Raw genomic sequence first — 27,431 nt, forward strand, 5'->3', positions numbered from 1 at the left:
TATATACTTCATGTTTGTTATGACTTGGACATAGTTTCATGGGTTAGGTTAACGGTTGGCCAATGGATACTCGTTAAGGGTTTATTTTTTGTAATAAGTGCAGTCAAATTTGCAAAAATATCTGAACATAGGGGATAAAATATATGTGAATGTCTGCGATAATGACGTGAATCCTAGTTTTATTTAGCAATGGTTGCTGACGTTGTAGTAATTTTTTTTGGGGTCAAAACTATACCGGGCAATTGGGCGGGTTGGGTGGGTTTTGGGCGGTTTAATATTGGGTTTTCATTTAAATGGGTTATACCCAACCCGTCCAACTTTAGATTAGATTGATTTTGGGTTGGGTCATACTGGGTTGTCTCAAACCCATGACCCAAATATGATCCAATATATTAATTAATACATTTTAATACATAAACTTTTTCACATACATTTTAATACACAAAAAAGTTTTTTTCACACATATAAACACATTTTCACATTTCGCATAAATGTATTTTCATGCACACAACACACACTCACTTCTTAAGTTACTTGAAAACACATCATAAATAGAATAATATTTTATATTGCTTGAATTGTGAATATTAGATAATAAATTGTACATTTATATAGATTAGTTAAAAAAATTGTTTAATTTATACTTTTTAATACTACTAATTGATTCAAACTGGTTTTTGTCACAACTTATTAACACTTTTACTATTTATATCTGCTTTATTGTAAATTGTAATATTCTACATATTTAAATTATTGAATGCTAGATTATATTATACTTGAAAATATAAGTAAGAGATATATAATTTGTTGTATAATACTATTGAAATTATAGAAAATAAGTTTGTACTTTAGTCCTTATATTCTCAAAAATTTTATGATTCATGACTTTAGAAATTTTGCAAACTGTTGTGAAAGGTCCATGCATCGGAACTCCATTCTAGGGATAATATGGAAATTGCTTTCTTCCATTAAGTGACTAGAGACATTACAGCATTTTGGTTCTTGGACTCACTAATTAAGAGGGAAAATTAATTGTCTTGCGGATTGTAAGCTTCTCATGAAGTTGAAGAGTGGAGGTGTTTGCTTCAAACGAAATGAAATCGTTGGACTAGAATCTACAAGTCAACTATATTGATTCGAAGTTAATATTGTGATCTATATACATATAATATATATTAGAAGGTATTTTTTTTATTGATTTGATAGAGTTAGATAATTCATCACCTGATTAATTAGAATCATCTAGGATCATACTTGATGCTATCATCGCATTAATCTTTTAGAATTACCACAGCTTTGATATACAGCAGAAAATATTATATGCTTGTAAAAAGTACAGGTATTGGTCCCCAAAAATTATTAAGGAATTAAGAAATAAATGAGAGGAGAATTCATAAACTATTCTGACATTTTTACCACATTGGGATCGCATTATTTTGAATTAGTGAAAAATTAGGCTGATACAAAGTAAGCTTTTGTTTGTAAATTTGAAGAATCCGAAATTATATAATGCTAAAAGGTTAAAAAAGAAATTTGTACAACCTTATACGTACATGAAATATTAACAAACAAAAGCAATCACAAAATATTAAAAAAGAATGCAATTAGAACAAATTTAAAACTCTATTTTACGTACACGAAATGTTAACAAACAAAAGCAAGTAGCCACTTGAGAACAACCACAAAAAAAAAAGAAAAAAAAGGGGAGGAAAACAACATACTTTTAAAAGGTTTAATAAATTATTATAGAAATTGAGCAAGTTTAACTACTATTAAAAAAGTAAAATAAGCATGAGTTTTTATTTCAAATTTCTTTTTTCTTTTAAATAAAAATTAAAAAAATTGATTGAAAATATATATATGAGAATTTTGAATACAAATTAATCAATGTATTATTAACACATGTCCAAATACAAGTAGCTGAGCACATGTGTATTGAATATTGTATTTATTATTTTGAATTACTTTTAAACAAGTTGGGTATTGGGTACCCAAATAAAAACCCAACCCGCCAAATGAATAAGTTGGGTTGTTCTTACCCAACCCAACAAAATCCATAACCCAATTGACCCAACCCATCCTTTAAAATTAACGGGCGGGTTGTTGAGTTTTGAGCATTTTTGCCGGCTCTAGTCAAAACGATAGCTTTGCAGTACCATTTCACACTTTGCAGAAATCTAAATTGGATCCACTAGTTTTTTAAAAACTAGTTTTTTAAATACTTTAAAAATTTTTAAAAAGTACTCTAAAAAGTAATTTAAAATTTTTAATATTTAAAAAAATATCTCAAAATATATTTTAAAAACTCTACTACTGTTAAATATTTCAAAATATGTTCTAAAAATATCCCAAAATATACTCTAAAAATTTTGTTATAGTAAAATTTTTTAAAAATATCCTAAAAAACAGCTAATCCAAATGAATAATGTTAAGCTGAAAGTTCAAAAACCATTGGGTGGTCAACGTTGAAATCAGAAGTATGTTAAAAAAATTCTGGATCTCTGACTTTAGCCATTCCACTGTAGAATGATGTGCACATTTGTCAGTCTCTGATGCTTTACCCTCCCACTTAAAAAGCAGAGGCTTGTATAGCAAAGTAAACATTCATCTATGCAAGCATAGCTCAAAATTCCATAGCAGAATAAAATTCTTATATCAGTTCCTACACTACAAAGATGAAGAAGACAAAGCTTGTTTTTGTTCCATCACCAGGCATAAGCCACCTAATATCCACAGTTGAGCTCTCCAAGCGCTTAACTGAAAGAGATGATCAGCTATCAATATTTGTTCTGGTCATAAGCTCGCCTGTTGGCCCAGACTCGGAGTCCTACACTCAAGAAGTGGCTGCTTCAAACACTAGTATTCAATTCATCAACATTCCTAAAGCAGATCCCAATCTATCAGAGGCCTTGAGCTCCCCAGAAAATTTTTATGCTCTCTATTTGGAAAGCCATAGATCCTATGTCAAAACAGCAATAATTGATCAAGTACTAGTATCAGAATCCATCACTTCTCTTGCCGGGATAGTTGTTGATCTATTCTGTAGTTCGATGGTTGATGTAGCGAATGAGCTTGGCGTTCCTTCATATGTGTTCTTCACCTCTGGCTCTGCCTATCTTGGTTTCGTGTTTTATCTTCCAATTCACAACAAAAATGGAAGAGAGTTCGAGACTTCAGACCCTGATTCAATTATTCCAACATATTCTCACCCTGTACCTTCAAATGTTATACCTTCTTATGCATTTAACAAGCATGGTGGTTATTCCTCATTCGTAAAACATGCTACCAAGTTCAAGGAGACAAAAGGAATCATCATAAATACGTTTGCAGAATTAGAATCTCATGCTGTGGATCGATTGAAATTCGATGCTGAAACACCGCCAATCTACACAGTTGGACCCCTGCTCGACCTGGAGGGCAGAAAGCAAGAGCCTGATCACTAAAAAATAATGAAATGGTTAGATGATCAGCCTCCATCATCAGTTGTATTTCTCTGTTTTGGAAGCATGGGTAGTTTTGAGCCTGACCAGTTAGCAGAGATGGCACTTGCACTCGAGTGGAGTGGATACAGAGTCTTGTGGTCAGTCCGGTTATCAAAGGCCTATACAAAAGGGACAGGTGAGCATTCCAATATTTCTGAAATGTTGCCACAAGGCTTCTTAGAGCGCGTCCAAAATCGAGGATTGGTGAGTAGTTGGGCACCACAAATGGAGGTGCTGGCTCATGAAGCAGTTGGGGGATTTGTATCTCATTGTGGCTGGAACTCTATACTAGAAAGCCTGTGGCATGGGGTGCCTGTTGCAACATGGCCTGTATATGCTGAGCAACAAATCAATGCGTTCGAGTTGGTAAGAGAGTTGGAACTGGCTATGGACTTGAAAATGGATTGTCGAATGGAAAATGCAAAGAATCTTGTAGTGGCTGAGGAAATCGAGAAAGCTATCAGATGCTTGATGGACACAGAGAATCCAACAAGAAAAAGAGTTCTAGAAATGAAGGAGATAAGCAGAAAGGCCATTGAAAAATTTCATTTTCCAAAACACTAATCTCTTTCGCCTTTAAATTTCAATCAATTGCATCTTTTAAAATCCTAATTTTACTCTTTTTGCCTCTGAGTCTCATCACTTGCATTTATTGACCTCTTCGAGGAGTCAATTTTGGCCGTCACAATCAATGTGCTCGGTGCCAATCAAACCTCAAAGAGATATTTTGCCCCACTCGATTCACCACTAGGTTTAGGTTTTGCATCCATATAGTGACATCTAAATGTGATAAATTTTTAGGTTAAAATAAGAAAATCTTTTGACTAAATCACGCAACTAGCTCTAGGCTAGGTTGAAAGGGTGCCTTGGATTTTATCTTTGCCTTTCCTTTCTTCAAACGTGACTCCTGAACACTTTTCTCTGATTTTCGAAAACTTGGAGTCGTTTAAAAAGGGTTTTTTCTACTTTTTCTTTAAAAATTTATTTTAGGTGACTTGGTACACCTTAACTCAATAACAAGTGGCGACTCCTATTTTATTAAAAATTCTTTTTAAACTATTATTTTGGGTCAAAACCGTCACACTTTTAAAGTCCCATTTAGACCCGTTTTCTTTATTTATTTTCTAAAAAAATGAAAAACTCATTTTCACTTAAAACTAATAAAAATTCATTTTTTACAAACCCGTAATTTTATTATTTCTTTAAAAAAATGGGGCGCGACAGAAAGGTTAGAGGAATAGTGGGTGTTGAGAAAGAAAAAAAGGAATGAGTTGAGGAGTACAGTGGAGGGAGGCGATTTGGGTAGGGGGCGAGGGGAAAAGAGTAGAGCGAAGGGAAAGAGAGAGGTGGAGGCATGGTGGGAAGGAAAGAAGAAAGGAGAAAGTGAGAAGAAAAAAGTAGAGTATTCTTTTCAAGTGGAGGGCACAGGTAATGTAGAGGAATGTTAGTGTATTCTTTTCAAGTGTTTTTAGTTCTGAATAAGTTCTTTGTGGCATTTTTTAAGATATTACTATGGCTTTTGTTTTTTAAAAAACGTGTTACTGTAAATATGATGTAAAAATTAGGAGTCGTTCAGAAATCTTACTTCCCACTATAGATAGTACAGGTTGCCTGAGAAGACAATGATTTTCTGTTCAAAAAGCTATTATTGCTGAGAGACAGGTATTGGAGTTTCTATAAGGAACCAAATTAACCAGGAGGGAAGTTGTCCACCAAAATATTGAACCAAGATTAAGGTATCTCAATCTGCGCAAGTGAGCCAACTCGCGAGGCAGTTCTTCAAGGAAATTGTTTCTGCTAATGTCAAGGGAAATGAGAAAGGACAGATTCCCAAGTTGAGGAGGTATGGTACCACCAGAAAAGTTCATGTTTGAAATATGCAAGGCAGTCACTCGACCTGTCGAGAACTGCAAGGGACAAATGGAGGAAGTAATTGACCAATTTTTTGCCAAGAAATCTTGAGGTTCTAAAGTGATCATGTCACTGATTGATCCATAGTAATATCACTGTTGCTAGCTGCCATGCTAGCTAACCTAAAGATACGCAAGAAGAAGTAGTAGATTTTGTCCTTGGCCATGCTCATGGTTCAATTTCAGATTTCCACAAACACCAGGGCACTCACTAATTAAGAATTGGGATGAACTGCAAAACGATATATACAGATAGAAACGAGCATGGAAGTCCACTAATAACACATTCCAGGAATAATAAAACCATATCAATGGAGAAAGGCCGTAACATTGATTTATTTTCCAAGTAGGTACCAAACATGGACTATCAAATCATGGACAAAATGGAGCTTGCGACATTGGTCGAGAAGAGGCTGCCATTAACTAGTCTTGGTTTATTCCTTCATTGACTTTAATTCCAGTTTCCATTAGTATATATGTGGATGGAGAAGAAACAAACCCAAATCTGAACTTGTCCCCATTTGAAGTCTCCTTTGAAAGTGAATGGTATGCTTTTGCCATTCCAATTTTATGGCAGGGAATTGTTAATTTTCTGCTTTTTGTCACTAGATTGTTTAAACTAAAAGGTAGCTAAGAACTCAGTCAGAATTAAAAAAAGGAAAAAGAAAAGCAAAATAAAGCCCCTTATGCAATGTTCCCTATAACTGAAAGTCCAAATGCGATGTAGATGACACCTCTAGATCTCTCTCTCGGAATAATGTACATCTCTCTCTGACCTTCAAAATAAATCAAGCTTACAAATTATACTGAAGCATCTATTTGCATTGGCCAAAAGCATTGTTTCTGATATGATCAAGACCTGACAGTATGCTGCAAAAAAATAGCAGGTTATAAGCTCAATTGAATGAGGACACATAACTTTCATCATTGAGAAGTAAAATTTGCACAAAAAGGATAAATACTTACTGTCATCAGAAATTGAAATTGATGCTTGATCTTTATTAGTTCTGCTAAAACATCTTTCATACTGATCCTTTCTCTTGGACATTCTGTACAGCAGTTCAAAGCCAATTTCATAATCAATGTAACACACTTCAGCTTGTCAGTGAAATGCTCATCCTCTGGCCTAATTAAGTTTGCATCAACGACCTGAAGTGCATCAGGAAGAGAATCTTCTACCCAACTTTTAAGGCTTAAATCTCCTGAAAACGTTTCATCACCAGGCCTTATCCTTGAAAAAATTTCCATCAAAACTATTCCAAAACTGTATACATCAATTCTTGTTGAAACTATCCCCTCCGATCCATACTCTGTCATAAGATTACAATAGTCAGGATAATAGAATTAGTTAACAGATTAACAACAGATGAACAACATCGTAGAAGTACAAAAAATGTAGACAGCAAAAGTTAAATGCTTAACCTGGTGCAATGTATCCCAGTGTTGCAAGGGTATTGGTATGCAAAATACTTTCTCCTTGGCCAAACATTTTTGCTATACCAAAGTCACTTACATGGGCAGCCATATCTTCATCAAGCAAGATATTACTGGGCTTCAAGTCACAATGTACCACAGGAGCATCATAACCATAATGGAGATATTCCAATGCACAAGCAACGTCAATCATTATGTTTATTCTTTGGAACATATCTAAAAAATGGTTGTGAGAGTACAACCACTTCTCAAGATTCCCATTGGGCATGTATTTGAGTACCAAGGCTTTAAAATTAAGGTTACAGCAGCTGCCGAGCACTTTTATAAGATTTCGATGGCGTAAACTCTTTAGAACCTCGCATTCTTTATCAAAACTTTTTAATGAACCTTCCACTAGCAAGTTGAATACCTTGATAGCCACAATAGTGCCATCACTTAGGATCCCTTTGTAAACAGAACCATAGCTCCCTTCTCCAAGCAAATTGCTTTCATTGTAGTTATCGGTTGAGTGCAAAAGGTCATAGTATGAAAATCTTTCATATTTTGCCGCTGACATCAACTCTATTCCACTAGAACTCTTTGGTTTCTTTAGCCACCTTAGATTCAATAATGCTCCAATTGCTATTATCAGTATTGCTGCCATCCCTGACAGACTAATGACAAGTAGAAGCACCTTTCTTTTGCTCGATCTTCTAATTGAATTACTCTGACATAGTGGAACACTAAGCCTTGGGTCACCACAGAGTCCTTCATTGTTCATGAACAATTGACCTGTAAAGTTTCTGAAGGGACCATCTCGAGGAATTTCGCCACTTAATCTATTAAAAGAAACATTGCATTCCTTGAGAGATTTGAGTGCCTCCATTGACTTGGGTATTACACCAGAGAGATTATTGTGTGAAAGGTCCAAGAATTCCAAGCTGACTATATAGCTAAATGATTCTGGTATAGAACCCTGCAAATTATTTTTCGCCAATGAAAGGCTCTGTAAAGCTTGCAGCTCTCCAATGGTTGTAGGGATTTTGTCTGATAATTGATTGAACGAGATATCTAAACTATATGCTGCTTTGAGGTTCCCGATCTCCAAAGGTAGCGATCCACTTAAGAAATTTGATGAAAGGTTGAGAATTTGGAGATCTTTCATGCTCAATAGGTTAGCAGGTATCATGGAAGTCAACCTGTTGGAGTCTAGAAAAATCTGTCTCAAATTTGTCATATTTCCTAAGCATTCTGGAATACTACCAAAGAATTGATTTTGGCTCAAGTCTAACAACCCCAAACTTTGTAATCCACAAAAAATGTCCAAGACATCTCTTATTTGATTGGAGTCCAAGTACAGCACCTGAAGATTTGCCAAACTATGTATAGTTCTTGGGACAGATCCAATCAATTCATTACCTGAAAATTCTAGTTCCACCAAACCGCTCAAATTGCTGATTCCATCTGGGATGTTTCCCTTGATTCTACAACTTTTTGCAGTTATGACTTCAAGTGAAGTCGAATAGTTAGAAAAGGAAGCTGGCAGAAAACCATTTAGAGGATTATTATCCAACACTAAATATGTCAAAGATCTGCAACTCGTCAAGAAAGTGAAAAAGCTCAATTCTGAGGATTCACTTGATAGCCTGTTGTAATCCAGGTATAGATATTTTAGATTTCTTAAACTTGCTAAAGAGGTGGGGATTGAACCTGTGAGCTCATTATTGTAAAGCACCAAAAAAACTAGCTTAGTAGCATTTGAGATGGTGCTAGGTATACCTCCGCTCAAGTAATTCTGATCAAGAAAAAGAGACTCCAAATTGCTTAGCTTATTATTACTCACTGTGAAAGGAATAGTTCCTGAGAATTTATTCTGGTCAAGTCCAATATGTTGGAGAGATGAAATGTTGAAAATTGCAGCTGGTATGGAACCCGATAATGCATTGTTGTATAAATAAAGCTCCTCCAATCTGTGAAGGTTCCCAATCTTTTCGGGTATTCCACCTGTAATACGGTAATTGAAGTGCTTTTGCATTAGCATACAATCGGCAACTTTCCATTGGCAATGTCTAGCAAGGTTCTAAATTTTTTTTAAAAAAAAAAATCTTTTAGAATAATAGAAAGTTATCGGTCTTCCCAGATCCTTCTAGCAAGGCTTTAAAACTAACCTCTTTGAACATAAAATCCATTAAAAGGAAAAGTTAATTTCATTCAACCGAACATAGGCGCAAGTTATCCTATAGATCAAACTGATGTGGAGTTTTAAAGATGATCTACGCAATTAAGACCTTGTCATTAGGAAAGAAGACATACCTGTCAATTTGTTGTTGCTAAAATCTAAATCCATCAACATAGCTAAATTCCCTATTTCAGCTGGAATTACACCTGCAAAATTGCAACTTGTATGAGTTTGATTTGACTTGAAATGAAAAAACGTAGTAACAAATAATGATGAGATTTTTGAACTTTCCAAATGCATTAATTGGAAATAGTCGTGATCCTTTCATGCTATAGATCCAATTGCATGCTGAGTTTTGCTTATGGTTTAAGCAATTAAGAACTTGTAATTAGGAACTTAAGCATACCAGTCAATTTGTTGTCTCTAAATTCTAAAGCCGTCAACATAGCTAAATTCCCTATTTCAGTTGGAATTGCACCTGCAAAATTGCAGCTTTTATGAGTTTGAATTGACTTGTAATGAAGAAACATAGTAACAACCAATGATGAGATTTTTGAACTTTCCAAATGCATTAATTGGAAATAGTCGTGATCCTTTCATGCTATAGATCCAATCCTAAGAACTTGTCATTAGGAACGAAGACATACCTGTCAATTTGTTGTCATAAAAATATAAAATCGTCAACATAGTTAGATTCCCTATTTCATTTGGAATTGCACCTACAAAATTGCAACTTTTATGAGTTTGATTTGACTTGTAATGAAGAAATGTAGTAACAAATAATGATGAGATTTTGGAACTTTCCAAATGCATTAATTGGAAATAGTCGTGACCCTTTCATGCTATAGATCCAATTGCATGCCGAGCTTTGCCTATGGTTTAAGCAATCAAGACCTTGTCATTAGGAGCGAAGACATACCTGTCAATCAATTTGTTGTCACCAAAACTTAAAATCGTCAACATAGTTAGATTCCCTATTTCATTTGGGATTGCACCTGCAAAATTGCAACTTTTATGAGTTTGATTTGACTTGTAACAAAAAAAAATGTAGTAACAAACAATGATGAGATTTTTTAACTTTCTAAATGCATTAATTGGAAATAGTCGCATGGTTACTCATTGCAGTAACCATGTGGCATCTGTGGGAGGAAAGAAAATAGGATAGTTTTTCTGCTTGCTAAGACAAATACTAGTAAAGTTTTATCAGACATTGCCAAGGTTATTCAACTATCTATCGAAAAAAAAAAAGTGATACTATTAGTAATATCAGGGGAACAGTCAATGTTAAGAGTTAAGACCCATGCGATAAGAGTGTTTATGTTATAAATCTATTTGACAAACCTTAGGGTTTGATATGTAGGACCTTTTAGTAATATTGACAAACCTTAGGATCGGATATGTAATTTGACCAAACCTCAAAATAACCAGAACTCCTGGGCGCTAACGATTATACACTACACACAACTCTAAACCAAGACACCAATTTAAAACTCATAAGGTTACCTCACATTTCTACTAAACACTTGCCGTCCATTTATACATGCAATAAGTTACCAATGAAGGCGGTGCTGATTTCCTTCGGGAAGTCTAGATATGCAACTTGCATATAGACAAATCTAGGAATGCTGCTAGACTAACAGAGAGAGAGAGGCTGTGCTTTCTCATCACTGTCTATCAAAACCGCCAAAAAAAAATGTTCTGTTTCTCTGAAACCTCCATATAGAAAAACAAAAGCATAAGCTTATTAGATATCTATAAAGCATATACAAGAACAGAAGCATAAGCTTAATCTATACTTAAAAAATAGGAATAAAAGCAGTCACTAATACATTTTACCTGTTAAATTGTTGCTCTCCAGGTATAGTTCCTCCAGCATTGTCAAGTTCGCAATTCCCATGGGTATCGGTCCACTTAAACGGTTCTCAGACAAGGCAAGATACCGAAGCAGTGAACACTGAGACACTGTTGACGGTATTCGACCAATCAAATTGTTATATTGTAGACTAAGCCATGTAAGTTTCTGAAGGCGCTGACAGACGTCGTCCGGAAGAATGCCTGATAGGCTGTTATGCATGAAGGAAATTATTTCCAGTGAGGAAAGATTGAAAACATGGAGAGGCAAAGGACCAGAAAGCTGGTTATACTCAATAAGCAAATTCTTCAAATTATGAAGATTCTGAAATTCTATTGGAACGGTCCCCTCAATGAAATTGAAAGACAGCAGTAGCGTCTCCAAGTTTGACATGTTAGAGATGGAAGGCGGGATGGAACCCATAAAGCTATTGTTCCAAGAGACAGGAATTGGAGTTTGTATATAAAACCAAACCAGGAGGGAAGCTCTCCACCTAGATTGTTGATCCCAAAATCAAGGTATCTCAATCTGCGCAAGTGAACTAACTCACCGGGCAATTCTCCATGGAAATTGTTCCTGCTAATGTTAAGGGAAACCAGAAAGGACAGGTTCCCAAGTTGAGGAGGTAAGGTACCAGTAAGGTTCATATTTGAGATATTCAAGACAGTCACTCGGTGGTGTCGAGAGCCGAAGGTGACCCCTATCCAATCACAAACAGAGGAGGTAATGGACCAGTTTTTTGCCAAGATTTCTCGAGGCTCTGAATTGATCCTGCGATCTCTTAGCGCAAGAAGGGCTAATTGATCCGTTGTAACATTACTGTTGCCGGCAGCCATCATGGCTAACGAAACTAAGCTAAAATTTATCAAGAAAAGGTAGTGATCTATTTTGCCCATGGCCTTGCTCATTGATCAAGTTGAGATTTTTTTGACCGTAACTCACATGAATTGGTGTCAGCAGCAAAATCATATATATATATATATATATATATATATATATATATATATATATATATATATATGCTGAAGACGAGCGTGGAAGTCTTCATGACACAAAAACACACACATGGAGATGGAGATCAGCAATTAATGTGGTGGTCTCTGGCTATGATAACATCAATAGCAGAAAAATACCCACCAGTTAATATTAATGTTGATTTTCCTACTTATTACATATCAAATTATGGCAGACCGGTCTAGAGGGGTTCGGGAGAGAAGACATTAAGTTTTTGGTGGAAAGTAGTTGTAGCATTTGTGTTCATGAGCTTTCTTTTCCTGCTGGATTCCCTTTTGTTTTCTCTTTTGGACTCAATAATCAAGAATCATTCGGCCCCTCACAGATCAACAGGGCAAGAGGTATGGTTTAGGGTACTGCCATCAGTTTGGCTTTGCATCCATGCTTTCCCAATTAGCTCTAAAGCCTAAATTTAGTTAATTAATATGCTCTGCTTTTCTTTGACATGCATGTAAGATTCAAAAAAAATATGATTTATTTAATTTTGACAGGAACTTAGTAGCACAAATTGAAATGAAAAGAATGAATGCAAAAGTAGATCAAATGTGCATTTAGACTACCTTAATATGATATGATGCCTCATTGCCAAGTGCCAATTGAATTTGTAGATGATATTTCTGGAATTCAGTTTATTTTTTAACAATTCAAAAGCTCAGTCCAATTTCATAATTTTCAAGACCACAAGTCCTATTAATTTTCTTTTGGAAGGTACTTATGAGCAATTGGTGTATACTAGTAAAACACGTAGCTCTCCTTTATATGTTAGGAATTGATGGTTTCCAGCTAGCTCATACGGTCATTGACTTTAGTTTCACTTCTGAAAGGGAATAATTTGTTATACTTCATCCAGAGATTAGAAGCAATTCTGGTTGATCAGCTTACATCTGTTATGAATACAAAATTGATGCTACTATATTTCCACCATTGAGCTGAGTCTCACATGAAATTTAACAGAACATAAGTAGCGCTAGACCGATCCATGAGGATTTGATGATAGCAAAGTTCCAGAGAGGATTATACATGAATTAATTTATATGTTAAAAAACTGTTTCTGTATGTCAAACCTAAATTAGAAGAGTATCTAAAGTTAAGTTACAACAATATTTTTGTCCGTTTTATAGAACAGGAGTTGTTTCTGTAAACGTGAGTCACTTTCCTGACAATTTTGCAGACGTTCATTCTTTTGCAGAAAAATAAGCTGATGTATGTGTCTGCAAATTGAAAATTAAGCAACATGGGGAAACTATATGTAACCTCTGCATGATGATAATATTGAAGGCTGTTCAGTCATACTTAGTTTATTTACTGTGCTTATTCTAATAAACATAGTAGGTGGATGAGCTTTGTTTATTTAGGAATTATTTGTTCCAAAGTATCAGTTGTGAAGCAATTCATCACTATCAGGAGTTGTTATGAGCAGTATTACAGATGAAGTAGGTCATATATCACTGCAGGAGAAAATCACTGGCATGTTGGAGGAAAAGAGTTCAACAAACATGTATGATCGCCTTCTAAAACTGGCGGCCAGTTCTGTTAATGAGGTTAGAACTATTATCATTGCTTTCATATAGTAGAATATTTTCTTAATCTCAATTATGGTGCATGGCAGGAGTGTCTACTATCTTAGCCGTAGATTTTGTAAGTGCTCTGAGCTTCTGCAGTAAATGGCAGCTACTCAATTACTAGAACTAGGAAAGATAAGGCCAAATCATCTGGTTGCATCATCAGAATGTGTTTGATTGCATAAGCATTGGTCTTGCAAGTGACTTGCCTATCAGATAATTGATAATATTAGGAGTTCACAGAATAATATACTGAAATAGTTTGCTCTTTTGTTGTCTGTTCCATGGCTAGTTTGGGATATCAGCTGATCTTGTACTTTTCATTGGGTAGTTGTGGAAAACACGAGCATGCTGAGAAAAGATTTTATTTATTGTTGTTTCTGCACTCCCTTTTACCAATTTAATGTTTCAGAAAGAGTTGAAGAGAGGTGAATCAAAATTTTGGGAAGAATCAAACCCTCAGGCATCAATGTGGAAGCCTTGTGCCGACAAGAAGAGTACCCAAGGTATAATTTAGATTCATTGAATGATGTCTATGCACAAATCAAATTGTAATTTGCTTCTTACAACAGTTATGTCTCTGACAGTAGGTGGTTTGCTGTCTGAACTGTGGTGTAATTGTTTAAAGTTGTCGGGGCAGGGAAATCCAGGAACAGTTACATTGTGGCCAATGGAGGCCTAAATCAGCAGCGAGTTGCTGTAAGCATGTAGAATTTAGTCCTCCTCCTTTTTGGTATTTTTGGTTGTTGTAGGGTCAAGTTTCATCTTACTTCCTGCATCTTCTTCATGTTTTTTTCTTTACTCTCTGATTCTATCTCTCTTATTAATTGCCACTGAATGCTTCGTTCCAATTTTTCAGGTCTGCAATGCTGTTGCAGTTCCATCCCTGCTAAATGCAACTTTAGTCATTCCCAAATTTCTTTATAGCAATGTATGGAATGATCCCAGGTCAGAAGTACATTTAACTGTGTGTTGAGTCTAGATTGGTTAAATATATTGCTCCTAGGTCTTCCTCCTTCCAATTTGGCCTCTTACTATGTTGATGCATGCTTATTGAGAGGAGAATGATGACTTATCCGGCATTAGAAGTCTCAAAACGAAATTTGTTTTCTGATTTGTTTCTCAATTATGTTTTTCCCTTCATAACTGGTTCCTTTCTATCCCTTTCCATAAAAAGATGTTGGAGATTTCTTTCCGGGAGAAAATTTTTTCATGCATTTACCTTTCAACAAAAGAAACATGTTCTTGAGTTACTTTGAGGTATTATTGTTGATGCAGTATTAGAAACTAGTCAATTTTTTTGACAGCCAAAAGAAAAGATTAGAAATATAAATTTCTTTTCATCTGATTCCTTCACTTGGATTTACAATTTCAGCTTTTCAAGGTACTTCTTGGCTAATGGCATTATTTGATGGTTCAAGGTGATTTATGATATCAGCCTTTTTAAGTTCTCCTTGGCTAATGGCCTTATTTGATTATCGTGGTTATGTAATTTGTATTACAGTTAATGATACGAATCTACAAAATTGTATCCAGTTTCTAAGTTTTTTCAGTTCTTATTGTCACTTGATCATCAATCAACAGATGAAGGGAAGTTTCTTCAACTTCCTTTTTTTATTTTTGCTTTATTGGTTTAATATTAGTTCTTTCTCAATCCATCTAATTGGGACCACGGGCAGGAACGGTTGCACCTCGGTTTTGTGCATTTTGCACATCGCGTAATTTTATTTGCACACGGCGTAATTTTGTTTGCACAACGTGTAACTTTAAAATAAATTTTTGTGGGCCCCACACACGGTGTTAAAAACGAGGTACAAGAAGTGATCTGAATCATACAATTTTTTTGGGCCAAATCTTGACTGTGAACAGCTCAGGAGCGGTCCTTCCCCTCATCCATCTAGTTGTTACATTTGTGTGGTAAACACAAATTAGTATTGTTTTTCTTCCTTTATGTGGTCATACTTATGCTTTCAAATCTATTCTTGCTTTTGTAAAACTTTCCAGTTAAATACTTTTCATTTTTCATTTTTCCGCTAAATATTATAAACTTGGTGGTTCATATGTTTCTTCTAAGATTTGTTAGTAAAATTTTCTCCATAATTATCTTTTTGATTTCATATGGTGATCATTAAGCTGTTACTCTCAATTGGAACAAAAATTGAAATTGTCCCGAAGCTTGTAGTTCACTTTTATACATCTTATGTTTGCTACTTATTTCGTATATATAAAATCAATACCATACACTTGTTATACATCTTAAGTTTGATTTCCTATCAACCCGGTTTCAAACCTCTCGTGGAACATTCATTGTCATATAAGATTTGTCTAATGCATCTTACCCCTTTGTGTGGTTGATAGGTTATTATATGGGATGAAATTTATTTGATGCGTACTCTGAAATAGTGATTGCGGTTGCCAAAAAAAAAAAAATCTACGCTGGACCTCACACATCAAAGTTCTAAAAAATTGGCCTGGGTCATGGTCAAGAGTTTTCCCAAGTTGCGCCTTCTTCCCAGTTCCCAGAGTCGTGTCAAAAAAAAAAAAAAAATGAGAGTCGTGTCAAGTTTTTTTTCTTTTACTTTTTGATACGAGTCATGTCGCGATTGAAGGTTCTTCAATGAATTAATTATTGAATCTAATATGACTAGATCTAAGTTTGGTCGCCAGTCAGGCCTCGTAAGGATTGACTCGGACACTCTGTATTGACAAAAAAACAAAAAGTTTGGTCTCCAGTCACCGGCAATGTCCAATAATAAAAAATGAAACACATGTAAGATGCAAGATGACTTTCTTTCCCTGAAGGCTTTGTTTTGATTGAGAAATTTGAGAAATAATTTAAAATTCATTCAAATCGTTCTAATTATTTAAATTACTTAATAGACATTTAAATTTATAATATATCAACTATTAAAATTTATTTTAAATATTAGAATAATTTATAATTTATAAATTTAAATATCTCCTAAATAATATTAAACAACTAGAGAAATTTAAAAGGATCGCAAATTTTTTGTCAAATCCCTCGATCCAAACGTAGCCCCAGTAAAAAAAAAAGTAGTTCGATAGTTTCGACACTCTTCAACAGACATACACATAACACTACAAGAAAATTGCGTTTCTGTGACAGGCGAAAGTCGTCACTAAAAATTCAGAAGTCGTCACAAAAAAAGTCAGTGACGACTTTTACTGCTGTCACAGAGCTGTCACTAGTTCTATGTCACAAAAGGGGGTCCATGTGACGACTGTTGAAAGTCGTCACAAACGATTTCGCTTTTGTGATGACTCTTGTCGTCACTCATTGTTGTACATTGTGTGACGATTTTTATTGTCACTAAACTGGCTAAATTCTTGTCATAGTCAACCCTTGGAGTTGTCACATTATGCTTCCGTTCAGTGACGACTTTTGTTGTCATTGTTTTCCATCCATAAAAAGTGACGACTTTCTAGTGTCACTAGTAAAACTTGTTGACAGTGACAACTTTTTTATTGTCATTTATTTTTTTGTAAAAAGCAATAAACTAATGTTAATTACGCAACATAGCTGCCAACAATCACAAAACGTTCATTGAGTAGCAAGGAGAAAAAAAAAGCCAACATACGAAAAGAAAACCAACATTCATTTCCAATAGAAGATCAACCCAAATACATATATATATAAATGTTGCCTCAAATGAGTCATAAACCATGCACCATCCAAAATAAGCCATTCAGTTACAATACTAGTGATTTCCCATCCACAATAGAGAGTAGTAAAGTTCTATACAAAAATATGAGCACGATTCCCATCTAGAACAAAACATGAGCATGATAGGCCTTGTAGTCTTCAATTCAAAAACCATCTTCACAGCAATGACTGGCTTCTTCTTCTTGGGAATCGTGTTAGAACCTACACGTTACCAAAATTGAAGCAATGAGCACTGGTGTTAAAACTGGAACTACACTTCTAGATAGGCACCATATTATAAAAACTAATGTCCATAAATTTGAAATTATAGCAATCTAAGTAAATTGCTTAACACAAAAATAAAGTGAAATTATATATATTGAATAGTAAGCAAGAACATTAGCTCCAAAAGAAAGGATCAACTAAGCAAATGCATATATTCATTTAGCCCAATCCGCCATATTTTTTGTTTCAAGAAAGCTCCAATGTGGTGGAGTACAACTGAACCACGTTCAAGAGTTCTAAGAGAACTTTCTAGTTTACATTGGATATTATGTGCACATCAAAACTCCTTAATCTCTATTAACAAGAACATGTTCACTATCCAGGTTAGACACTCCAACAGGACTAGTAGCCTGCTTGCTTTACAGGTTTACAATCATAGCTGGTCTATCCGCTTGAAAATCATTGAGAGCCTAGATGATCGTGAACCACACAGTATATCAAAAAAAAAAAACACACACACACACACACAATCACAGGTGCCTCTTTTTCCTTAGCACAAAAAAAAAATTTCTGATACAGAAAAATTTCGATCCATGTTGTTTTTAATACTTTGCTGTGTCTTTAAACAATAATTAATAAACTCATGAAACCAATCAAGTTAAGTACTAGAACTACACAGTTCATGTGTACTACAACCAAAAGAAAATTAATCGAGTCCAAATGGGTTAAACATATTAAACAGCACTGTGATTAATTCTCTCACATGAATTAGCAACAAAAATCTCATCTTAATGGTAAAAAATGCGAAAGGATCATCCAATGATCCATAAATCTGATTCTGCAATTGATTATCAACCAGAACCTCCACTCGGGTTATATATAAATGTCAAAGATTAGACTTTTTACAACGAACCATTCATTGTATGGTAATCAGGACTGCTATATATTGAGAACAAAAAGGTAACAATATATATTACACATCTGATAGATTTGCTCAAAACCGAGGAAATTTTAGCTGAAAAATTTTCACTGTCTCAATGCATAAAGTTGGGATTGCCAAATGTTAGAAGAAAAGTAATAAATACTAAGGATCTTAACATCAAATTCGTGTTTCTAATATGGATATAAGATAGAAGGGTGTGAACTTAGCCCGTCCAAAAAATTTTAAGAAGAATCATATAAATATATTAGCTGTAATCAAAAGAGACAGTTTTCTTGATTAATGACTCTATTCGGCTGTTACCACTTGTTTGACTAACGTCTGGAGTTAATGATCAACCACACAAAGTAAAACCAGTCTCTATAAGATTGTAACATCAATATGTGGAATCCAAAGGGAAACAAATACTGGTAGAGTAGAATACCAAACAATATTGTACTTAGAATCCCTTGATCAAATAGCAGTTTGGGAGTTGAGATCACAAATCCGAATACATCCCAACGTTCAAACACATTTGCTTTAAAAACACTAAAGTTTTGGTTGCAACATCCAGCACCTCAATGGCTGTAATTAAACATGAACAAGATTTCAAGCACCTAAATCAGCCTCAAGCAACTCAATTGCATTAAACAGGAATCAGATTTGGTGGAACCAGATTTCAAGTGCCATCAAGCAACTAAATTGACATCAAGCAACCCAATTGTATTAAAAATGAATCTCTATTTTGTAGAACCAGAATTCAAGTGCCTCAATTGTAATAACTATGAAGAGCAAACAATTTATTTATACCTGACACAGAAGTTGCTTATTTGCGCAAGTCTTTCAGCTGGTTAGCTAACTCATCATACAGTCATGGATTTGAGAAAAGAGCATTAAAAGTATGTAGAGAAAAGGAAGGCCAAGGAAGACCATGTAGAAAGCTGAAAGAAAAACCCCAAGAGAGCAAGGTCAGCTTCATTCAGAACAAATTTAGCTTGATGATCTAACAGCCTAACAGAATGTATCTGCGACAACAAAGACACTCAGAAGCCACATGCGTGCACTTGCTCATAAACACAAGGCATGAAATTTATCTTGCTATATTAACTAACCAATTGCTTTACCTTTCCTCTCTTTTTTTTTCCTTTTTCCGACAGTGAAACCCACAATACCCCCCTCTCATAACATCAATTCGGACTCAAACATAGGGCAGCATAAAAACAGAAAAAGTGCAAAAACCAGCACGTCAGAGCCTCTCAAGACTCTGTTTTCTACCATGAAAAATTAGCTATCATGTTCGGACAAACACTGAACTAGCCGAATGTTCCTTTTTCTCACACGCAAAACGCAAGCAAAATCATCTTCAAGTAGAACTCTCAACTGGGCATTTTATCGAACAGGTCAGGGGTATAAAGAATTTCGCCAATCCTTTGCTCAATTTGAAGTTAATCAGCCCCAAAATTTACAGCATCCCAATCAAATTTCTCACACACAACAGAAATTATAGCCCCACATGAATACATAGACGTCAGAAAAGGATAAAAGTTTTACTAAAAAGAAGAAAGGAAGAGAAAATCAGGTCAATACCTCTCATTTTCACCCATCCGCTAACAAAATTAAAGAGAGGAATGGAGAAAGGGAACCTTACCAAGCTTTTGCGGTGAGGACTTGCAGGTGGTGGTGGTGGATTCTGGTGGCAGCAGCGGCAACAGCAACTCCTTGCTGATTCCTTCGATTCTTGGTTTTCCTTTGCTCTGTTTTCTTGTCGAAGCTCTTCCCTTTTTCCACCCCTCTTTTTTCAATTTTTCTTCCGTCTACTCTCTGGCTCTCTCTCTCTCTTTTTGCTCTGTTTTCTTTTTCCTTTCTCCAAACCTCCTCCCTTTTTCCGTTCAGCCGAAGACCTCCTCTCCTTTTTCTCTTTCATCCAACCAAATTAATGCAGTCAAAAAATGTTCGCATTTCATAGCTCCTCAAAGAAAGCCGGTTCTGACCATCCCTAACACTGTTAATACTCCAGATCGCAAGTGTTTCGGATGCGATTTGGCCAAGAGTATTACCTTCCCCACTGCTAATTAACAATCTAATTCATAAATTAGTCTTTACAATAGAAGGCTGAGCAGCTTTTGAAAGCAAAAAAAAAAAAAAAAAACACATACCGCACAATTAGCTGAAGAGGGGGTCGGAGAAAAGTCTAAACTAAAGTCGCGGAACGAGGAGGGAGCTTGGAAGTGTTCTGACTTCGCTTCTTCGGCGAGCTTGACCTGAAGATTGGCACTCGTCAATGGTGCTTTAGAGGAGCATTTTGTGGAAGCAGAAGGTGTCTGAGGTCCAGAGTTTTTCGGTGTTCACCATAGGAAGGAAAGACTGAGAATGAAATTTGTCTAAGTGTTGGAAGAGAGAAGCGGCGAGAATTTTGTTTGTCTGTGAACAACCAAAAACGACGTCGTTTTGTAGAGATTTCAGCCACAACCTTCGCGCCTCTTTCAGATTTCAGACTGGCGCTCTTTTTTTTTGGCATCTAAACACGTCTTTGAGATTGCAGGATTCACGCCTTTAGCTTCATACATCTTTTTTCTTTTTTTTTTCCCTGGTAAAATTTTTTTTTTCAGGTTTCTTTTTTCATACTTAATCTCTTTTTTTTTTCCTTAATCTCATCTATAAATATCAAATAAATTATTTGATATTGGTTTCTTTTTTGTGCACGTATATATATGTGTGCTTGTTTGTGTCTATATACATCTTTTTGGGTTTGAACAACTCAATATACAAATTATTTATGAAATTACCTTACAATAAAACTTACACAATAAAATATGTTTCAAAAATTTAACATGCATAGAATTGCTTATATACAGTATAGCACTTCTTACTCATGCTTATCATACTCTTTGTCTATTACTTAGCTTTTATAATAAATTAAAAGAAACATGTAATCAAATATTCTGTTAAATGTGTTACAACTCTCAATCTTATTGCACGACAGATATTTTACTGAATAATTTTAATTTCGTATATACCCATTCCATATGAAAATAATTATTACTTATGATGTATTACACGTTATACTAATCTTTCACAATGCTAACATTAGACTACAAATTATATTCAATTACACTTTTTCAAATTATTTCAGTTATTGATTTTTGGGGGTTGTTATAAGTAATAATAAACAATTCATGAAAAAATTTTTATGCTCAGACATGTCTATTATGTCCACTTAGCAAAAATTACAAATATCTAAAACTAGTTTGTTATTATATCATTTGCATTTTGCTAATACGTAATGAATAGGGGCTAAATTATAAAATTAGGGTGTCATATCTTCTGTGCTTTTGCTCATATAAAAGAATTGGGGACTAAATAATAAAATTAGGGTGCCATAGTAGAATTAGTGAAATTTGATGAAAATACTATAGAATTGCTTATATACAGTATAGCACTTCTTACTCATGCTATCCTACTCTTTGTCTCTTACTTAGTTTTTATAATAAATTAAAAGAAACATGTAATCAAATATTCTGTTAAATGTGTTACAACTCTCAATCTTATTGCACGACAGATATTTTACTGAATAATTTTAATTTCGTATATACCCATTCCATATGAAAATAATTATTACTTATGATGTATTACACGTTATACTAATCTTTCACAGTGCTAACATTAGATTACAAATTATATTCAATTACACTTTTCCAAATTATTTCAGTTATTGATTTTTGGGGGTTGTTATAAGTAATAATAAACAATTCATGAAAAAATTTTTATGCTCAGACATGTCTATTATGTCAACTTAGCAAAAATTACAAATATCTAAAACTAGTTTGTTATTATATCATTTGCATTTTGCTAATACGTAATGAATAGGGGCTAAATTATAAAATTAGGGTGATATCTTCTGTGCTTTTGCTCATATAAAAGAATTGGGGGCTAAAAAATAAAATTAGGGTGTCATAGTAGAATTAGTGAAAGTTGATGAAAATACTGTAGTATACAGTGATGCAAAACGTTGTCACAAAATTGGAATCAGGTAGACTTTCAATGACAACAAGTTATGTTGTCACTGTAGAGAGAGCGTTTGTGACGACTTTACTTGAGTTGTCATAAAATCATTTCCCGCGGCATCAAATGAGATGCGCGCCAACTATTTCGTGACGAGTTGAGAATGACAACTTCCAATGTTGTCACTGATTATGCTTGTGTTGTACTCATCTGTGATGACACCTAATGTCGTCACTGAATTAGGTTATCTGTGACAAGATTTTTGTTGTCACATAAATTTTTGTCACTGAAAAATATATTTCTTGTAGTGTAAAGAATGACTCAGAGACTACGAAGAACCAAGAGAGCGAAACCACTTGTAACGCTTGCTCACCTGCCCTAGTATTTTTGAATTGAGTTGAGTCCCCCTCTTTTTTTTTTTTTTTTTTACTTTCATTTACTTTCGGTAACAATAGGTTGAACCCTTCTGTTAGTACCAGTGCTAGATATTCAAGCAATCAATGTGCGGATCACTTTGTCAATAAGAAATATTCTGAAATTATTAAACTTTGCAAAAGATTAACAGAAGAAAAAAACTGAGAATACTTCTGAGACATATTTCATGTAAAGGATAGTGCATAAATTATAAAAAATACTTGTTATAAATTCAGGTAAAATGATATCCTACTATGATATACTTCTACAACACAAGTCAAGTAATTAGTTCTAATGATATGAAGTAAAAAATTCTTTCATTGATTTGGTCAAGGATTTACTGACATTAATTATAGCGAGAAGATGTTAGGATACAAAATAAATAAATAAATAAATACTGATACAAAGAAAACCATTAACTGAAGAATTTAAAACATGAAAGTGCTATAATATTTTTAAATATATATATTTTTTAAAAATTTATTTGCCTGTATTATCAATACATTTTTCAATTACCTTTTTATCTCACATACATCATATAAAAAAAGTACTACAATGTTTTTTTTTCAAAATATTATTCCAAATAATCTACTCCAAACACGCACACATATAAACACCAAACTTGATCAACTTTAATCAAGTGATAATCAAAACTGGTTTATTTATGTGATAAGTAAACCGCGACATTCTTATTGATCACAATGACTTTGAAAATATTTGACATTAGCAAAGCTCTTTAAAAAAACAATCGAGAAATAATCAATCAAAGTGTTTGGTAATCATGAAGATGTGAAATAGGTCACCACTAATGAAATGAAGTAGGGTTATCTAGCCGAAAATCATGTTGACCAAAAAAAAAGGCTATTTAGAATTTTAATTATTTAGAAGTTGATTTTTTATTTGGTAATTAGATTAGAATTGTTGTTAAAGTTGGTTTAGAAAATATAAAGCCTGTTTGAAAGGTGAGTTTTTTGGGAGTTTGTCTAAAACTTTACTGTAGCTTACTGTGAAAGTTTTTTAAAAAAATTTTGAAATATGTAGATTTTTGAATATTTTAAAGTGTATAATTTAAAAACTTTGAGAAAGTTTTTGAGGTTACTATAGATAAAGTTTTTAAAAAACTTGTAGCAGATAAACTTGGCAAAAAACTTGGATTCCAAACAATGAATATAGTTGAATTGTGTTAAGACATTAATATTGGAATAAGTTACATGGCTTTATTTATCTATTTAAGGACTTGAAATCCTAAGTTTGTATTTGAGGAAAAAAATCAATTTGTTGAATAAATTATTGATCCTTCCTTGCCTTCCTTATCCTTGATATTTTGATATGTTCTGCCGTTTGAAGCTTTTGCTTCATCTATTATGACTAATCAAAGTCTACCAAAGTCCACGGAACCCTGCAGTACACGAAGCCGTACGACTTGTTCATCTTTGGATGCCTTTTTTTTTTTTTTTTTTTTTCATCTTTGGATGCCTTCTTTCTTGATATGAGAATTATAATACCTCTACTGCGTTTTTTTTAAATGCTAACAAATGGTACCAGAACCTTGGTCAAGAGTTTGATTCTAAAATGTTTATGAAACTTGAAGGGTGTGAAGAATTTATGATAGAAGATCATGTTGGAACAGCAATAAAGAAAATACTATGAAATGGCTGCAAAATTAACTGGAAAAAGGTTTCAAATCATGATTGCAAATCACTTTTTTTAAAACTTTATTTGTCCACTATATTGTGCAAAAGATCAAGGACGAATATTCTTTAGGATAATATAAAGTTTGGTTGCAAAACTCTGCACTAAATTGTTACAACTCCCAAAGAACAAAGAAGAGAAGAGCAAAAATTTTTGTAGTGTTTGTATATCTTTTTGTCTGCAGCCAAAAGACCATAAATTGATTCACATAAATAAGATTTCATGTTCCTTAAACAATTAGTAACCATTAGAAACATGTTTAGAGTTGTATCTTTTCAAATGACGATTGAAACATGAAAGGTTGGGAATGAAACGTAAAAAGCTACTTCTAGAATTCTGTCCGGATTTTCAATATTTAAAAAAATTCAAACAATCCCCCACAGAAGGTGAAGAATCAGCCATTCATTCAGCTATGTGCAACTTTGGGCCTGTTTGGCAAAGAAGTTTTTGACCAAGTTTGTCTGCCACAATTTCTTAACAATTTTAATTACAGTAATTTCAAAAAAAAATTAAAAGTTTTTAAACTATATATTTCAAAATATCCAAAAATTTATACATTTCAAAAATTTTTCCTATAACTTTTACAGTAAATTACAGTAAAATTTTAAACAAACACTCAAAAAACTCATTTGCCAAACGGGTTCTTTCTTTGGGTGGTGTCTAGCTTGGTGTAGTACTGTTTCTGTTAATGTTTTGTGTAAAGGCTTGAATTACTTTTGCCTGGAAATCACATAATCTACTGGATTGCAATGGATCTTTTTTCTTGTATGTGGTCACCCTAATCTGAAAAATAGAATCCAAGTTTGGCATAATATTTACTATTGGCTGTCTAATTATTCAAAACCAATTGCTATTGTGGGCAAATTTAACCAGGCAGTTAATTCAGAGGTAAACTTACTTTTAATGGACCTTCTTGGATGCTGAAAGGAGCAAACTACTCACCAATTAACTTGATAAATGTGCATGAATTACAGCATCTAGGTTCTTCTAATGCCGTGTATGAGAGACTTGACGGCGTTTGTTAATCAGGCTTGGATTCAAGTTTTCCCGAAACCTATAGTAAAAAATCTTCCCATCATGAGATCGGATCATGGCCTTGTAATTTTGGACACATAATTTGGTCCTACTAAGAAGTTTTCGAGACCAAAATTTGAAGCATTTTGGTGGCGGGATAATTAAACGGGGAGTCATCCCCATTTTCCACTTCCTCAATTTGACCTACCATGGATGCAAAGAAAGTACCATACTCATTTAAATACTCCGCATATAAACCATGAGGTTGAACCCACAAAAGTATTTGTGTAACTGAGATACAAGAAAAAAGCCCGGTTTGGTACCCAGCGGTGAAGAGCCAATAACGTAACATGCACCGAGCAAAGAACACTGTTTAACCACTGAACCAAAGCTCACTAGCCACCAAAAGGGATTAAATCCCTCTTTGAGTGATAAGTCGAGGGTTCGAATCACATTTACAGTGAAAAAAATTCAAACAGAGTGTCAGGACACCTATTTGGTCTAATTAAATTCTTATAACTACTAACTTTTTATACACAGTCTCTTTAAACTCCACTCCCTATATATTATGATAGATTAAATTATAAAAATATTATGATTACTTAAAAAAAAAAAAAAGTAAAGACCACTGTTTAAAATAAAGAGCATCTCTTGGAGCGAGGAAAAGCCAAGAGATAAAATTTCCCATCAAAGTAAGAACTTGAACATGTGGTTTCCCGTTCAATTGCATGTACTCTGTCGCATCTCTTGTAGCGAGGAAAAGCGAAAGAGGTAAAGTTCCCATCAAAGTAAGAATTTGAACATGTGGTTTCCGGTTCAATTGCACGTACTCTATCATAATTTCCAAGTTTAAATGAAAATAATTTACTCCTCCGTCCCAGTTATTTGATTCTATTTTAAGAATCCAATTTTTAAGAATAGTATTTTGATTGTGGCGTATGTACTTCTTTTTCTAATTTTATCTTTACAGATTCAAAATTTAAATTTTAATGATAACATGCATATGATTAAACAGAGTTATATTGAAAAGAGAGATTAAAAGATGTTTTAATTTTTTTAATAGAACAGATATTTTGAAACACCTCAAAATAAAAATGGGATAATTTCACAAACCTCCCCTGAGGTTTCTGACACTTGCACTGAGACCCCTCTAGGTTTTAAAAATTTTACCTAGATCCCTTGCTTTTCAAATTTGGTAACAATTCAGTCCAATTAGGATTAAAATATTACTATCATGATAGAGATGACATTTATATTTCATGAATATCCTCTTCCTCCCCATATTAGTACAAGATTGCTTGTTAATAAAAACCTTGTTAATAAAAACCTACTAGTTTTCCTTGTTAACAACCAAGGATTCTAATTTTATGAAGTAAGAGAAGCATTATGTTGCAATCATTGTTTGAATTAACTATTTCAACGCCTTTGTTAATTAGGTCATCTAACATAGGATGGAGGAAAAAATGCAATCCAACGGGCCATGGGTAGGCTTTGTCTCTTTCGTTGGAAAACGTGGCGGTCGTTGCAGATAGCGAGATAGATTATTGAGACAGGCAAACCATGGAATCAAGCCTAGAACAATTCCAGACAGATTTAAGATCCAACCTCCAACCACCGCCTGGATTGATTAAGTCAATAATGGCAGCTGTCTCATGGTCTCTTGCTTCGCATTAGCGGACTTCTTTTTCTTTGTTGCCATTTTCTTTTTTTCTTTCTTTTATGCAACATTCACCCAATGTTTTTAAACTCGGACCGGTCAGTGAACCGGAGAGGTGGCCGGTTCGCGGTTCGACCGGTCCAACCGGCCGGTTCAAAGGTTCACTTTTTTTTTTTTTTTTTTAAGTGTTAAGTACTAAACAGGTTTCATTCTACACTTGAACTTTACTAACATAACTTAATTTAAGTTATGATAATAATAAATTTTCTAAAAATTATACACAAAACATGGAATGATAAATATAATTAAAATATCATAATTCACCACAAGTTTTTATAAATTCATTATAAACATAAATAGATACAATCCAAATGTGCACCAATTATCACAAATAAAAACACAAAAAATAAATAAATTAAATATTGAAATTCT

At 34.1% G+C, this 27,431-nt stretch overlaps 4 protein-coding genes and 1 long non-coding RNA gene across 11 annotated transcripts; 3 read left to right on the forward strand and 2 right to left on the reverse strand.

The window, feature by feature from the left end:
• The first annotated feature begins 2,675 nt into the window (after positions 1–2,675).
• Positions 2,676–3,443, forward strand: LOC113693135 (UDP-glycosyltransferase 71K1-like). The gene has a single exon (XM_027211709.1). It carries the CDS (start codon positions 2,676–2,678, stop codon positions 3,441–3,443), a length of 768 nt encoding a protein of 255 aa, XP_027067510.1.
• Positions 3,444–3,449: 6 nt separating this feature from the next.
• LOC113693136 (UDP-glycosyltransferase 71K1-like) lies at positions 3,450–4,046 on the forward strand. The gene has a single exon (XM_027211710.1). The coding sequence runs from the start codon at positions 3,450–3,452 to the stop codon at positions 4,044–4,046; it is 597 nt and encodes a 198-aa protein (XP_027067511.1).
• Positions 4,047–6,091: 2,045 nt separating this feature from the next.
• Positions 6,092–11,702, reverse strand: LOC113694327 (uncharacterized). The gene is made up of 8 exons (XM_027213245.2): positions 10,821–11,702; positions 9,904–9,979; positions 9,632–9,703; positions 9,391–9,462; positions 9,119–9,190; positions 6,815–8,809; positions 6,359–6,702; positions 6,092–6,262 (listed from the first exon to the last, which is right to left on the reverse strand). The coding sequence occupies exons 3-8, from the start codon at positions 9,669–9,671 to the stop codon at positions 6,245–6,247; spliced, it is 2,541 nt and encodes an 846-aa protein (XP_027069046.2). The 5' UTR covers positions 9,672–9,703; positions 9,904–9,979; positions 10,821–11,702; the 3' UTR covers positions 6,092–6,244.
• Positions 11,703–11,983: 281 nt separating this feature from the next.
• Positions 11,984–14,988, forward strand: LOC113691799 (uncharacterized). 3 transcript variants are annotated; one of them, XM_072051662.1, is made up of 6 exons: positions 11,984–12,191; positions 13,305–13,391; positions 13,825–13,918; positions 14,000–14,111; positions 14,272–14,360; positions 14,788–14,988. In XM_072051662.1, the coding sequence occupies exons 1-4, from the start codon at positions 12,096–12,098 to the stop codon at positions 14,092–14,094; spliced, it is 372 nt and encodes a 123-aa protein (XP_071907763.1). In that variant the 5' UTR covers positions 11,984–12,095; the 3' UTR covers positions 14,095–14,111; positions 14,272–14,360; positions 14,788–14,988. The 3 variants fall into 3 exon arrangements, with proteins under 3 accessions (XP_071907763.1, XP_027065899.1, XP_071907764.1); XM_027210098.2 differs by having other exon boundaries at positions 14,003–14,111; XM_072051663.1 differs by having other exon boundaries at positions 14,272–14,988.
• Positions 14,989–17,045: 2,057 nt separating this feature from the next.
• Positions 17,046–20,852, reverse strand: LOC113691481 (uncharacterized). Of its 5 annotated transcripts, none has more exons than XR_011815986.1 (4): positions 20,377–20,852; positions 19,869–20,288; positions 19,031–19,161; positions 17,046–17,298 (listed from the first exon to the last, which is right to left on the reverse strand). It is a non-coding gene; the product is annotated as an uncharacterized lncRNA (long non-coding RNA). The 5 variants fall into 5 exon arrangements; XR_011815985.1 differs by having other exon boundaries at positions 19,869–20,285; positions 20,377–20,849; XR_003448715.2 differs by lacking the exon at positions 19,031–19,161 and having other exon boundaries at positions 19,869–20,300; positions 20,377–20,824.
• Between the last annotated feature and the right edge of the window lie 6,579 nt (positions 20,853–27,431).

The sequence above is a fragment of the Coffea arabica genome, chromosome 6c (genome assembly GCF_036785885.1).
Source record: "Coffea arabica cultivar ET-39 chromosome 6c, Coffea Arabica ET-39 HiFi, whole genome shotgun sequence".
Classification (NCBI taxonomy): Eukaryota; Viridiplantae; Streptophyta; class Magnoliopsida; order Gentianales; family Rubiaceae; genus Coffea; species Coffea arabica.